The sequence below is a fragment of the Ambystoma mexicanum genome, chromosome 4q (assembly GCF_040938575.1).
Source record: "Ambystoma mexicanum isolate Mex_15411 chromosome 4q, UKY_AmexF1_1, whole genome shotgun sequence".
NCBI classification, from domain to species: domain Eukaryota; kingdom Metazoa; phylum Chordata; class Amphibia; order Caudata; family Ambystomatidae; genus Ambystoma; species Ambystoma mexicanum.
Genome location: NC_090928.1, coordinates 642823398 through 642836702, shown reverse-complemented (window position 1 = coordinate 642836702; position 13305 = coordinate 642823398). Strand labels below are relative to the sequence as shown.

Here is a 13305-nt window from a genome sequence, read left to right as displayed (position 1 = left end):
TTAAAAAGGACATTCTGGTGGTGTTTTTTTAATTATTATTTTCACAACCGATATTGTTTTTTTTTCTTTTTGGTTTGTGAGAGGAACCCAAAGCAAATGTATGTCCCTACGGGATGTGTAAGTGAACATTTTCAAAAACCAGGCTGGGGTTTTTATTCTTGGGGAGGCGGTGAGGGGCAGGTGCATGCCCTCGCTTCTTTGTAGCTGGTGGGCCGGATCTGTTCCTTGACAGGCGGCCTCTGAGATTCTAGTCACAGTTTTAATATGCAAGTAATTCTAAATAGTCGTATTCGAGTGCATCGATTAAAACAGTGGTGGCAGAATGTGGAAGGTGGCTGTCTTTATTTGCCGAATGGTCCAACCATTTAAATAGTGTTGTGAGTAAAACTGTTTTTCAATTGTTTGATTGCCGGCAACTCTATGGGCCTGATTCACAGAGCGTTTTCCTATGGGATTGCGCCATTATAAAACGCTTCTGTGACTCAGGCCCTAAATCTCAGAAGGGCCGCCTTAAACTGTGGCGTAGAATCGCGGGCGCCTCAGCGAGGTGGAAAAGGGCCGATGTTAATCTGCTGACCGCAATGTGATGTTTTAAAATCACGAGTTTAAACGGGCAAACTGTTTATGTAGAAACCCCAGCTGATCGGATTGTAAAGCAGGCCCAAATAGGGATGAGACTTGGAATACCCCAATAAAGCCCGCGAACCCAACGCCTCCACATGGGGAGCTTCTGCGATGTCGGATGCCCAAATGAATGAGAAATTAAATTCCTGGTGCAGGTTAGGTTCCAGTCGTTATATATGTTATAGCTTGCGAACAAGAAAATGCCCTCATGGCATATGGGGTGTCTGTCCGTAGAACAAGAACAAAAAACATTGCACACCCCCCCCCCCCCCAAAAGGCAATCGTCTGCAGCGAGAGGGTGGAACGAACACTGTATTTTGTGTCCGTCCTAAAATGCAGGGAAATGGATGGGACCGGGATGCTCGCGGGAAATAATGATTTAGACCATTTTAGAGGGTCCGGGCAACAAGAAGTTGCTACTTGAAGATCGCAAATGTTGCGCGACTTCCTTTCACGGTTTGAGGACGGGCGGCATGTTATCCAAGCCAGTAAGTGGCACCACTTTTTGGATGCCAGGGTAGAAGCTCAAAAAGTGACATCAATAATATGTTGGAACGCCGAAGAGTTCTGAAAATAATGTTTAACCTTAATATTTTATCGAATGCGACTACCTGCCACAATCTTTGACTGTGTGCTTTCTAAAAATGTAAAGAGAACACAGTGTTTTCCGCCTAATTGGGAGTCCCCAAAAGTGCAGTGTAAATGCAGGTGTCGTTTTTATTTCTTTTCATGAGAATGTCCTATTTGTTTGTAATAATTAAACTCGTGGTACTTATATTGGAGAAAAGTTCTACAAACGCGCAGGTTAAATGCAAGGTGGCCTGCGCGCTAAGCTGTTGAATGGCACGTTCTGAGGGGAGCCGTCCATGGTTTACATCCGAACACCGGCTCCTGAATCCACGCCACGAGGAGGCGGGGCCACGCGCGCCTTCTCACCGGCTCCCGCTTTCATTAGCCGACAATCCGCCACTCAAAGCGGGAGCCGGCGCCCGATTGGTAGGCGGGCAGCCCTAGGGGCCTGCAGCGCAGCCAGGGCGGGAGGGGCGGGGCTGGGAGAAGGTGATCAATCTTCATCAGTCCGAGGCTGGCAATCACCCCCAGCGCCGGCCGCCGAGCAGCACAGACCGCAGGTAACGCGCGCGCCGCCGCTCCCCCGCCCTGCGCAAGGGGGGAGGGCCACCTGTGTGCCCGCCCGGGCCGCCTGAACTCCAGGCCGGTGTGCAGCTGCTCCGGCACCGCGCTCAGGCACAGCAGCGCGCCACTTTGCCGACCAGACGGCGGGACGTAACTTGTGCTGCACTAGTGGACAGTTGGTGGAATGGTTTTTCTGGGGGGCTGGGTAGCGGTCTATTTTTTATTTATTTGTATGTGTGCATGTTTTCAGTGTTTTTGTTTATGAATTGCGATCCTATAAAAGTTTGCGCGCGTTGATCCTCTGGGGGGCAGAGGCCCCGGCTCTGAAGCATCCAGCAGAGCACGTTTCTTGACTTCTGCCCGCGCCTCTAGGTGTAACTTTCCGAGCCTTTCCATGATGCTGTGCTCCCCTGCTCCTTGACGTGTACCTGCAGGAGGGCTGCGGCTGGGGCTGGTGGGAACCTCGCCTTCTCCTGTCGCCCGGTGAACCGACTGTTAAGTTGTCAGACAGGTTTTGTTCCTTCTAGGGGTGAAAAAAGAGAACCGGGAAAGAAAAGACTAAGTACGAAACTGGGCGTCTGTTTAGGCGATCCTCGTCCCGCTCTCTTATTTTCACGGGAATCTCTGCAAATGCATGTTTTGGTCCCCTGGGAAGCGCTGTAGGGACTAGAAGTGCCTGGAGTTGGCGTTAAAGGTGTCTAGGCCGAACACACTTTGGAATAAAATTAACGATGACAAAAAGCTTTCTTCCACCTCCCAGCACACCCGCCCTCCGGCCTTGCTCCGCGAGGGATGGGGCCGTGCTCTTTTGATGGAGGTGAGTGGGTTTAGCTGGTAATTGGAGGGGCGGTGTTCCTTTCTTTTAGTGGGGCGAGTGTTTTGTTGCTGATAAAGCTGCTGCCTTCCCCCTCCAGTGCGCCGGCCTCGGGATTATACCATACCCTGGGGGGGAAGAGGCCTTGGAGCCGGCTCCTCCGAGACCTCTTATCTGTGTACACATTCACCAGCTATTTTTTTTTCTCCCCTCCATGCAATCTACATTTTATTTTTGTATACTCTTCCCCCCGCAAGGCAAGGGGTAATGCCGTATTTCCCTTTCCCCCCGCAGAACGGCGGCTGATTTGCTAAATGCACTTAATTGGGTTCTTTGAATTGCGGCGGGCAGTGTAAATACTATCTGCGAGGCCCGGCCAGGGGCCACACCAGGCCCTTTCTCATTCTGATCGGGACGCTTAGCACAATTAATTAAGGTTGATTGTAAAGTGTGGAATGCAACAGGTTTTCACTGGCCAATGGCTGCGAAGAGTAGGCCTTCCCCGGCAGAGAGTTTGTTTACAAGCTGGTTTGTGATGCATCTAAATTAGGGGGAAATATTAAAGCGCCAATATACAAAAATGAAAGGGCAGCAATCCCACGGCCCGCAGCCTGCACCGCAGTTAATCGATCATTTAATTAACGGGAATGTCGTCTTGATTTCTTGAGTTCAAAGTAATTTGTTGACTCCAAAGGCTTACCTTTTCTGTATTGCTTTCTAAAAAAAAGTTATTGGGTCTCGATCTGAAAACAAGCGGCGTTTTCCTCTTTGCATTAGTAGCGTAAACGTTTATTGGGAATGTTATTTAGAAATAAGCTAGTGGCCGGCTTGCTGTCAAGCGCCGAGGGAGGTGGGTGCACGCGTAATGCTTCTGTCACTGTGCACATAGGCATGGACTGTACAGGTAAACACCAAACGCCTTAAGCTGGAAGTGTACAATTTTAGGACCGGGACCGCGCAATAGGATTAATGGCAACAAAGGGACAACTTTGATCCGGAAGTGCATTTTTGTTTTCCAACCCAACTTTCTAAATGGCCCATCTGTTTCTCTGCAGAGTTGAGCGAACGCCCGTCGCTGCAGCTTTTCTCGTCGCTTCTAGGACTGCACTGCTTGTCGGTGCCTCCGCGGAGAAGAGGTGAGTTCTGTTTTTTAAAGTTAAATGAACCGCTTTCTGTTAATTGTTCGATAGTTCAGTGTGGGGCGGAAGGCGTTTGGTGTAGCTCATAGTAACATTGAATGCATGCGAGCAGTGCAGGCCCGCTTAATGTTGTAATGCTGCTTTTTCACCATAGTTGTGTAGTTTTGTATTTCTCCAAATCGGCGTTCTTGGATACTTCTTGGTTGGAAGCTTGTGGGATTGGCCCTTGGATTTTAACGTCTTTACTTCTTTCAGTAGTCGCCTACTGGGTGCTGTTACTAAGAAATCCACGCTTCAACTAGTCTTAAAACCGAAACCTGTTTTCTTCTTTTTCAGCACGGCTTGCCAAACTTTCTGAAGTCCCCGTCCGGCTTTGCGAAACCCGGCTTCCTTTCGGGGTGCGGAGCGGGAAGCACCATTCAAGGTTTTAGCATGATGTCCTATCTCAAACAGCCCCCCTATGGCATGAACGGCCTGGGGCTGAGCGGCGCCGGCATGGACCTGCTGCACCCGTCCGTGGGCTACCCAGGTAAGGCAGCCGGCAACGGCTCCTCGGCGGACCACTCGGCCGGGCTGGTTGTGAGGGGCGACTCCAGGTGCCCCTAGGAATCGTGATCGCACGTAGCATGCGGTGTGGTCCATGTGTGCAACATTTCATCACTCGCGAACGGGCCGTGATCTGGAAGCGGCCCACCCTTAGTAAAATGCCCTTCACGTTTACACAGGGGCGCCTCGAATTTAATTGTGTGGGGGTTCGAATTGTGTGGCTGTTTTAAGCGTGGGAGCGTGTTGTGCGTGGGGACTTTGTGTTTTTTTCACTACAGCACACCAAGCATACGGAGAATAGGCCAACTGAAGTGGCTCATGTTTTAGGGGCTGAAAGTTCTCCAGGTAACCCAAGGCCGTCTAGTGGCGCCCTCCACGTGTGCCTACTCCGGCCTGCACGTAGGCCCTGGAGCCAGGGATACTGTCACCCAGAGCAACTACTCCAAGTGGTGGCCTAATTTCGCTCGGCAATGAGCGGGCGCCCGTGAGCCTGTGTGAGCCGCGGCGGTGGGGTGGGGGTAGAGGCTGGATTAGCAGCCACATTCCAGGTCAGCTTTAGGTTCATCACTTATCTGAGGCAGTGTGTGAAACGGTATGCAATGTTTTATGCTAGTGAACTGGACGCTTTGTTTAGTAGTGGTTTGGTCTCTCACTTTGGTGAACTGGGGGTAGGGGTTTGGGGGGTCTCCGTGCTGAATGCGCCTGGTGATTGCTCCCACGGTGGCTTTGCTCGGGGCGTCGCTGGTACTTTATTTAGGGGCTGCGTGTCTTCGGCCTGTTGTGGTTATTTTTTGGGGAGATGTTAATAGGTTGTTCTGTGCCGGTGTGTTTCGCCCTCGGCTGACTGTGCTCTCTTCCTGCAGCCACTCCTCGGAAGCAGCGGCGGGAGCGCACCACCTTCACCCGCTCGCAGCTGGACGTGCTGGAGGCGCTCTTCGCCAAGACCCGCTACCCGGACATCTTCATGCGGGAGGAGGTGGCCCTGAAGATCAACCTGCCCGAGAGTCGAGTGCAGGTGCGAACGCTGCGTGCTCCAGCCTCCCAATCGGCCCCTTTAACCACTGCCAGTAAAACCCGTGCCACCTGCACTACCCGCCTCCGGATGTTATGCCCAATATACAAACTCCTGTCCTGGAAATGAAAAGCCAGCATTGTCCCGTCCATACGGGTGATAGTAAAAAGCACATGTCTGGCCAAGATCAATGAGTCCAGAGTGCTCGCACTTCAGTTTTTCATGTATACTCCCCCCCCCCCAGTTGTGGTGTTTGCATCCTGCTGTGGGACCTCTACCGAAACTCTGCTCCGAGTTCAGAGGCTATTTTGGCGATGGGGCTTCCCTGTGGTTGCGATATAGACTGCCTCCCTCGCCAGCGATTAACTTCCTCTATTGGACTCCATGCAAATGGAAGCGACGTTAGTCCGTCGCCTTTTTCTGGGCGGCTGCATTCAGTTGCTATTCGGTTTTTTTTTTTTTTTTTTTTTTTTTACTCGCAGTTCATTCAGTTGCTATTCGTGACCTTAGGGGGGGGGGGGCGGCTTCTCGCCGTTGCTTTAACAACATAGTTCAGGTAGTCTTAACACTAACAATATCTGGCAAAACGAAGCTAAGAGTAGACACCGCTCGAATCGGCAAATGCTGATAAATTAGATTTGTGTATAGAACTTTCAATTAAATTCATTTAACCGGTTGGGACCTAAATATTGCTTTTGGGCGACATGTAAATAATCACACATGACTCCTTGCTTGCACAGTGATTTGGCGTTCACGAAAGTCATTCAACTCTTGAGCAAAACGTAGTTGCTGTGTCTATCGTTCACACCCATGTTTTTCACCCAAAACGTCCTGCAATCCTCCACAAACCCATTGATTATCTCGACGGGGCATTATTTCTAGAACGGTAATAGCGGCCTGTACAAAGTAGTGACGGTGGTTGCTTATTTCTGGAAATTAACACTTTGAAAACTTTATTTTTACCCCGGAAAAATTGCAAACTGGAAACCTTCTAGAATAGTTTGTATAAAGGTAATAATGGGGCGCAAATGCGGTAGAAGTTGCTTGTAAGAAGCGCCATCCTCGGCCAGGCCGTATAGAACCAGACGTGAACGAGGCCAACTGCCTTCCCTGGGGGTTCATAACTTCCCAGTAGTTTGGCGGTGGAACTTGTCCACAGTGCGGTTAGGAAAAGGGTTCCCCGTTCCCGGATCGACTACTTAATAAACCACGCGAGTATTCGGCCTAGTGTAGTCGCGAATTTCGTCACAATAGTATTTTAGTTGGAAATTGTACATTTTTGGCCATTGCCCTTTGCTGGAATGTGTGGAGGGCATCGTGTCATACGTAATTTTCGCAATCCTAATCCTCTGTATGCCAAACTCGCATATTTGGGCTGCACGCTCGGGATTGTTTAGATTTTTCCCACGTAATTTTACTTTTCGTTGCTCAAAAATTCGCTGTTAATTGACCCCGCCCTCTTATGCTCAATTCCATTATTCGCTACGTGACCTGAACTGGATGGATATTCTGGCGTTCGAGCTTTTTAATTTTAAATCTGCGTGCATTTGAACTACGCCCTGGCTTATTTTGGGAGCTTGCGGAATATTGTAGGTTTCTTGCGGGACGGGGCTAATGCGCAGCCCGTCGCTTGCGGAAGAGTGGACTCCCTCCTGGATGGGGCGGCAGTCTCGCTTCCGTTCGCGCACCTGTGCGCTGCGCTTGCTCTGGCGGCCATCTTGTTGGCCTGCCCGCAGAGCTCGGGCGCCATCTTGAATGAGGGTCTCGGTGGCCCCACTGGGTAGCGGGTGGTCCAGTCTCTGTCACTTTTAATTTACGGGGGTGTCTGGAGAGTGAGACTTGTATTCTTAGTTACTTTTACTGACTGTTGAATTTTTCTGTCTCCTTCCAGGTCTGGTTCAAGAACCGCAGGGCCAAGTGTCGGCAACAGCAGCAGCAGAGCGGCAACGGCGCGAAGAGCCGACCCGTCAAGAAGAAGGCCTCGCCGGCCCGCGAGAGCTCGGGCTCGGAGAGTAGTGGCCAGTACACCCCGCCAGCCGCCTCCAGCTCCGCCTCGTCGTCGTCCTCCAGCTCCAGCGCGTCCAACAACCACCACCAGGCCCTCGGCAACCCGGCTCTCGCCCCCCTGGGCGGGGGCAGCAGTAACCCCCCGACGTCGTCTTCCTCCATCTGGAGCCCAGCTTCCATCTCGCCGGGTTCCGCGGCCCAGGAGCAGGGGGCCTCTTGCATGCAGCGCTCAGGATCCGCAGCTGCCCCTTACCCCATGACCTACAGCCAGGCGCCCGGCTACAGCCAGGCCTACCCGCCGTCGGCCTCGCCCTACTTTGGCGGGGTGGATTGCAGCTCCTACCTGGCACCCATGCACTCGCACCACCATCAGCTGAGCCCCATGGCGCCTGCCTCCATGCCAGCTCACCACCATCACCACCACCTCAGCCAGTCCTCCAGCCACCATCACCACCACCACCAGGGCTACAGTTCCGGACTGCCCTTCAACTCCCCCGACTGCCTGGATTACAAGGAGCAGAGTGCCGCAGCTGCAGCCTCCTCCTGGAAACTCAACTTCAACTCCCCCGATTGTCTGGACTATAAGGACCAGGCCTCCTGGAGGTTTCAGGTCTTGTAAGGGACTCCTCTTATATTTACTTTTTCTCCTGGGCAATGCGGTTTCCATATTTTGTGTCGAATAATGCCAAGAAGGATGGAGGATTTGCAGACCATGTAGAGGATTCAGACGCATACAGTGGTGCCCACTACACTGTGGATATCCCAAGTCCCTTCATTTTCCGTGCCAGGATTTCTATCAACTTTAAGGAAGTTATTAAATCGCGTTTGGCTAAGTCGGATGGTCATTTAGAATTCTGCAGTACTATTTATTCATGACCTGGATCTGGGAGTATGGACTGCAGCGACTTTGTGAAACATAACTGCATTAAAAAAAAATACAATGTATGGCAGAGGAAATATGCATTTCCTTTGCCAGGTCAAATATCCAGGTGTTATACCCAAAGTGCTCTGTTCCTTTCTTCACTTTTAGTGTACATTGACAAGAGGTGAATGTCATTCGAGGTTTCCATCCTGAATACATTGTATAGATTACTTTTTAATTATGAAACTATATTATGTAGGAGTGTATATGCTCTTGCTGCTCCCAGCAGCTGGAAGTTTGTAAATATTTTAGGTCCGTTCCAGTGACCATTATTTTTAGTTGCTTTAATTGGGTGGAATGTGAAAGAATGTTGAAATCCAGAGAATGAGATTTCCTCCCCTAACCACCACCACAACCTGGCGTCCCCACTAACAGTCATCAAGTGTCTAGTTATTCTGTAATTGTAGAAGAGCGCAACCCCAATTGTATTTATTAATGTTTAAAAAATCAAACCAAACGTCATTGGGTCTAGAAAATGCGGATCAGTCCAAAGTTATATAGTTCTCAAGCTATTACACTTTTTTTTTAAAAAAAATATATATATATATATCAAAAGGAAGAAAAGCTTTATATTGTGTTACAGGGTACTGCTTCTTTCAGCGCTGTTGGTGGGTTCATTTAACCACAAATCTGGTTTTGGGAGGGGGTTGCAGATTTCATTGCGTCCTGTGTATTTTACATGCCGCCCGTGTAGTGTTCCTTAATCGCATCTCCTCCTTCAGCTAATGCCCAAGAATACTTGCATCTGTGTCGCTGATGGTCTCGACTAGCCATGCCAACCCCTTTTAAGGGGGGAGGGGTTGGGAGCGATAGGGTGGGGGAGGTAGAGGTGTGGCAAAGTTTGGGTAAACGTGAAGGTTTTGCAGGCGCCGTCGTAACGTGTTCCCTGTAAGGCACCCTCTACTCCCCATTTACCCATATAATAAAAGAACAACTAATGAACCGGCTGATGTCTGTGTCCAACTTTATTGTGCTTGGAGGAGCAGGGGCGGAGTGGGTGCGCTCCATCAGCACAGTACCATTGGGTAGGAGCGATGCTCTGTTTGCAAATGAATAGGATATGCACTCTCAATATTATCTGGGCTCAAAGTCGCCTTTAATATTGGACAGTTTCTTATTTAGGAGCAGGAGGCCCTGGTGTCTTCATTGGACAAACTCAAAACGCTGAAGAAGCGCATATGTTTTGGGGGCTGCGGAGACTTCCCCAGAGCTCTGCAGTGCCTTGAGGGGGAAAGTTGGTGAACGCGCTGCAAAGTATTTGAATGCTACAGTTCCGCCTTCATCCCGGCCGATGTTGTGAAGGAGCACCACGAGGGCCGCTTTAAAACGTGACGTGGGTGACCCGTGCATGTTCCCCGTTATAAAACCTTGCCTGGATACCCCGCCGACCATAGGCTATCTGACGGAAGGCGAAACTGGGCGAGAAGTAGGAAATGGAGGGACTGTTGTGCTGCATGTTCAACTAAGCTACACACTTAGCGTGCCAAGCGGGGGTGTTGCTAGTGAAAAATGAAGCCTACTTGCCCCGTCCCCACACATGCCGTGGAATTGGGTAAACTGTATTCGGGTCACTAGTATGGGCTTCTTCCGTGCGCGTTAACGCACCGCAATATGCGTGTACGTAATAATGCGCAGTCGGGGATTTTTTTCCCTATTCTAAAATACATTTTTTACGATTGACGGTCAGTCTTGTCAACACGTGTTTAATACGATAGCTCATTTATATAGTGCCTATACACAATGTGTTCAGTGATTACACGTGGGTTTCTGCTCCTAAAGCGTTTACCACTAAATCGATGGTTTATTCGTGTTATCGCTATCGCGCATGCCCTTCTCAAAATCCAGTGGAGCTGGAAATATGTACAGGTTACAATGTTCCAAAGACGCCTCACGATTGCAAGTGCCTTTTCTTGTATGGTGAAGATACCTGTTGATTATCGCAACGGTCTTCTTTTTGTAAAGCCCCCCCCCCCCCCCCCGCAATCAACGGATAAGGATGTTTATCTTGGCAAGGCAGTGCAGTGTTCCAGATGAAACTCCTAACTTTAAGCCTTAAATACAGCGTCTTTGATCAAACTGCAAACCACATCCCAGCCAGGCGCTAGTCACAACAGTAAGATTGTTCATGCGTGCATATATCTTTTCGCTAGTTTACTTTCCGGCTTTGTCTGCTCCTGGTTTCTGCGTCGTTGTGTTCTGCTATTGTACGTCAGCCTTTACACTTGATGACTGGCGGCCAGTTCGTACAGACCAGTGACCTGCCACCATCCCTGTAACTTGTCTTTATAAAATAACTTTTAGCCTCCAGATACAGTCGAGGATTGTGCCGAAAGCACCCGAAGTGGCTCTGAAGCGCAGCTTTTCAGAACACTGCATATCTTTGCTGACGCCCCCTTTACCGTCCCCTGTAGGGTAGGTGATACGTTCTTAAACGCTGAAATGCATACGTTTTTTTTAGGCCTGCTGTTTTACAGGGTGTGCTGGGGAGCGCTCTACTCTAGAGTTGGACCACGACTTACACCACTCACGGATGCGCCAAGTGAGTAACCAGGGACGGGCAAGCACCCGCTCATGTCACTACAGGCCAACTGCCCACCCGTCTCCTCCCAAGTAGCCCCCACCACCTTCTCCGCTCACGCAGTTTAGCACGCGGCAGAACTCCTCTCTCTCTCGCAGCCTTCACCTCTTTCTTACCACAGCACATGCAGCAGGCGAGATGGCCCTTCCAATCCCGCAGCCTTCTCTCCTTTAGCGTCCGATAGTATCCCTCTCTTCAGACTAGATGCCCCATCCCCCTTCTGCAGCTTCCTCTAGAGCCCACGCTCCTGAAGCAAAAGGCAGCCTCCAGCAGCAGTCTCTAAGACATCCTACTTGGACTTTGCACTTCTGCCCTCCTGTGAGGGCCACACGCCTACATCAAAGAGCTGCCCCCCATGAGTTCTTTATGACCCTGTTGGGCAGCATCCAGGGCAGCCTTGCGGAAGTTACAGCACGCTCTTATGTCTGCTTTCTTTGGGCGGCTCAGGCTGCAGGGCCTGTGAGGAACACAACACATGTTCATTTGGAAGGCAATAGTCCGCATTTATTACATCCCCAAAAAATGCGACAAAACATATATAAATTACATCATCCAACGGTTACTTTAATAACGGCGTCATCATTGCATCAAATTATATCCTTATTTACTCTAGCGTGGGGGTGTTGGGGAGGGGGGGGGTCGTGGGTGGGAGGGACAACAAAAGCATGCTGCCACGAGCAGCACACCTGTCCCTGGCAGCAAAAAGAGAGGGAGGGCACATTTCACCCCTCGCTTTATACCCGCCGGGACCCTGGCATCTCTACTTCCAGCTCTGGGCCCTTCCGCCGGGTGACGTGAAGGTGCCCCCCAACCCGCTGTCCAGGCAAAGGTGGGCCGGGGCACTTTCGTTACCACTGGCGCCGAATTGTAAAGGAAAAGCTTGCGCCCAAGAGCGGGGCAGCTCGCCGTGCATTCATGTGAGCTGCTGCCCCACTATGCGCTGTGAGGATGGAGACGGGCAAAGATGGCACCCGGGTATCCGAAGCGGGTGCGTTTTACCTTCTGCTTCAAATGAAGCTTTTATATCGCACGCCAAGCAATAGTGCTCCGCCATCCCGCAGTCTCTCAATACACACGTTCTTGCCAACCTCCCCATTTATTGCTCACGGGGTGTTAGACGAAGCGGTCGCCCCCCCCCGCCCCCATCCTTAGTGATGAGCGTGGGTCTGGGAGACTACGCCTGCCCCCCTGCTATCACTGATAACCGATTGCTTTAGTAAGTTTAGTGCACTGAATATACCCTCCTTCATCTGCGACTTGGGAGCCTGAAAAGTTTGTCCTGCCACCGGCACCCCACTGTTGAGACCGGCACACCCGAATTTCTTCACGCCTTTCACATCCATACCAAAGCGCGCGCACACCTTCCCTCGGCCCCAATAACGGACTGCTGGGTGTATGGGGTGCGCGCGCTTTGTTGCTGCCTCCCTCAGTTTGCGATTGCTCGGCAGGTGTGCGCTCTGAAGACCCCTTCAATGCTCTTCACACCCCCCATATTCCTCTGTGGCACTTTGGGGTTTGCAAATTCCGCTAAAGCGGGTTGGGAGGCTCCACGAACCCCGCCCCCCCCTTCACCAACATAGCGCGTTGTTTTATACGAAGGCGTAAATAAACAGAGGGTGTATCGCCACCAGACGTGTGATAGAGAGGAATATATATATATATATTTGGTCTGGGGAAAGTCCGTACCCCGGTCTGATCCTTTGAATGGCCCCTTCTCCGCAGCATTCCCAGAGGTGCGCGTTTCTGGGCCGTGGCGCCGGTGTGATGCTGACGCAATTATTCGATCAAATGAGCCGCTTCACTTCGGGAAAACACAACGGGCCCGATGAGCGTTTTCCAATGGGATGGCACCATTGTGAAACGCTTTTGTAAACCGGGACCAGTGTGTGGGAAAACATGGTAGTAGTTGACAGGACTGCTTTTCCCGCCCGTGGTTATGGAGTGGATGTGCGCACCCCGGTGCATGGCGTCGAGCTCCCGACGCAAACTTCCATGTCAGAAGGGCACTTTCAAAACGAATAAAAGCCTTTTTTTTTGGGCGGGTTTCGAATAAAATTCGCATTTAGACCAGGCGAAGACACGTGGCCACGAGCTGTTGTTGCAACCCACAGGCCGCGATCTGTGTGTAGCAAAAAACAAATCGCCCGTTCCCTGAGAAAGTGCTGCGCTGGGCAGCCCATGAAACGAGAATGCGCGTGTGCATATATATTTCTTTTTGTTACGTAGGGAGCAGCCATCGCGCCTCTGTGGTGAGGTATACCCCCGAACTTTATACTTGGCGCCCACGACACTGCCCCCAGAATAGCTCAGGAGCTCCTTTTGACTTTGTTTGAGACGTCTCGGGCGGGCGTGTCTGTTTACATATCTGCCATTATGGAAATGAGCGGGTATTTAGCAGGTGCGAAGTACTGTTATTTCTGTCAATATTTGCGTGCGTAGTTTGGCTGACCCCGTTCCGTTGTGTTTTTTCTTTCTCTCTCCCGGGTTTACGTGGCGTTGCCGTGTCCCTTGCGCGCTGTCGCATGCATG

At 50.9% G+C, this 13305-nt stretch overlaps 1 protein-coding gene across 4 annotated transcripts; it reads left to right on the top strand.

Annotated features, from left to right (window-relative positions):
- Positions 1–1585: 1585 nt before the first annotated feature.
- OTX1 (orthodenticle homeobox 1) lies at positions 1586–9140 on the top strand. Of its 4 annotated transcripts, none has more exons than XM_069608207.1 (5): positions 1586–1754; positions 3628–3708; positions 4048–4240; positions 5121–5272; positions 7161–9140. In XM_069608207.1, exons 3-5 carry the CDS (start codon positions 4144–4146, stop codon positions 7893–7895), a joined length of 984 nt encoding a protein of 327 aa, XP_069464308.1. In that variant the 5' UTR covers positions 1586–1754; positions 3628–3708; positions 4048–4143; the 3' UTR covers positions 7896–9140. The 4 variants fall into 4 exon arrangements, with proteins under 4 accessions (XP_069464308.1, XP_069464310.1, XP_069464309.1 ...); XM_069608209.1 differs by lacking the exon at positions 1586–1754 and adding an exon at positions 1773–1933; XM_069608208.1 differs by lacking the exon at positions 1586–1754 and adding an exon at positions 1773–1963.
- The last annotated feature ends 4165 nt before the right edge of the window (positions 9141–13305 follow it).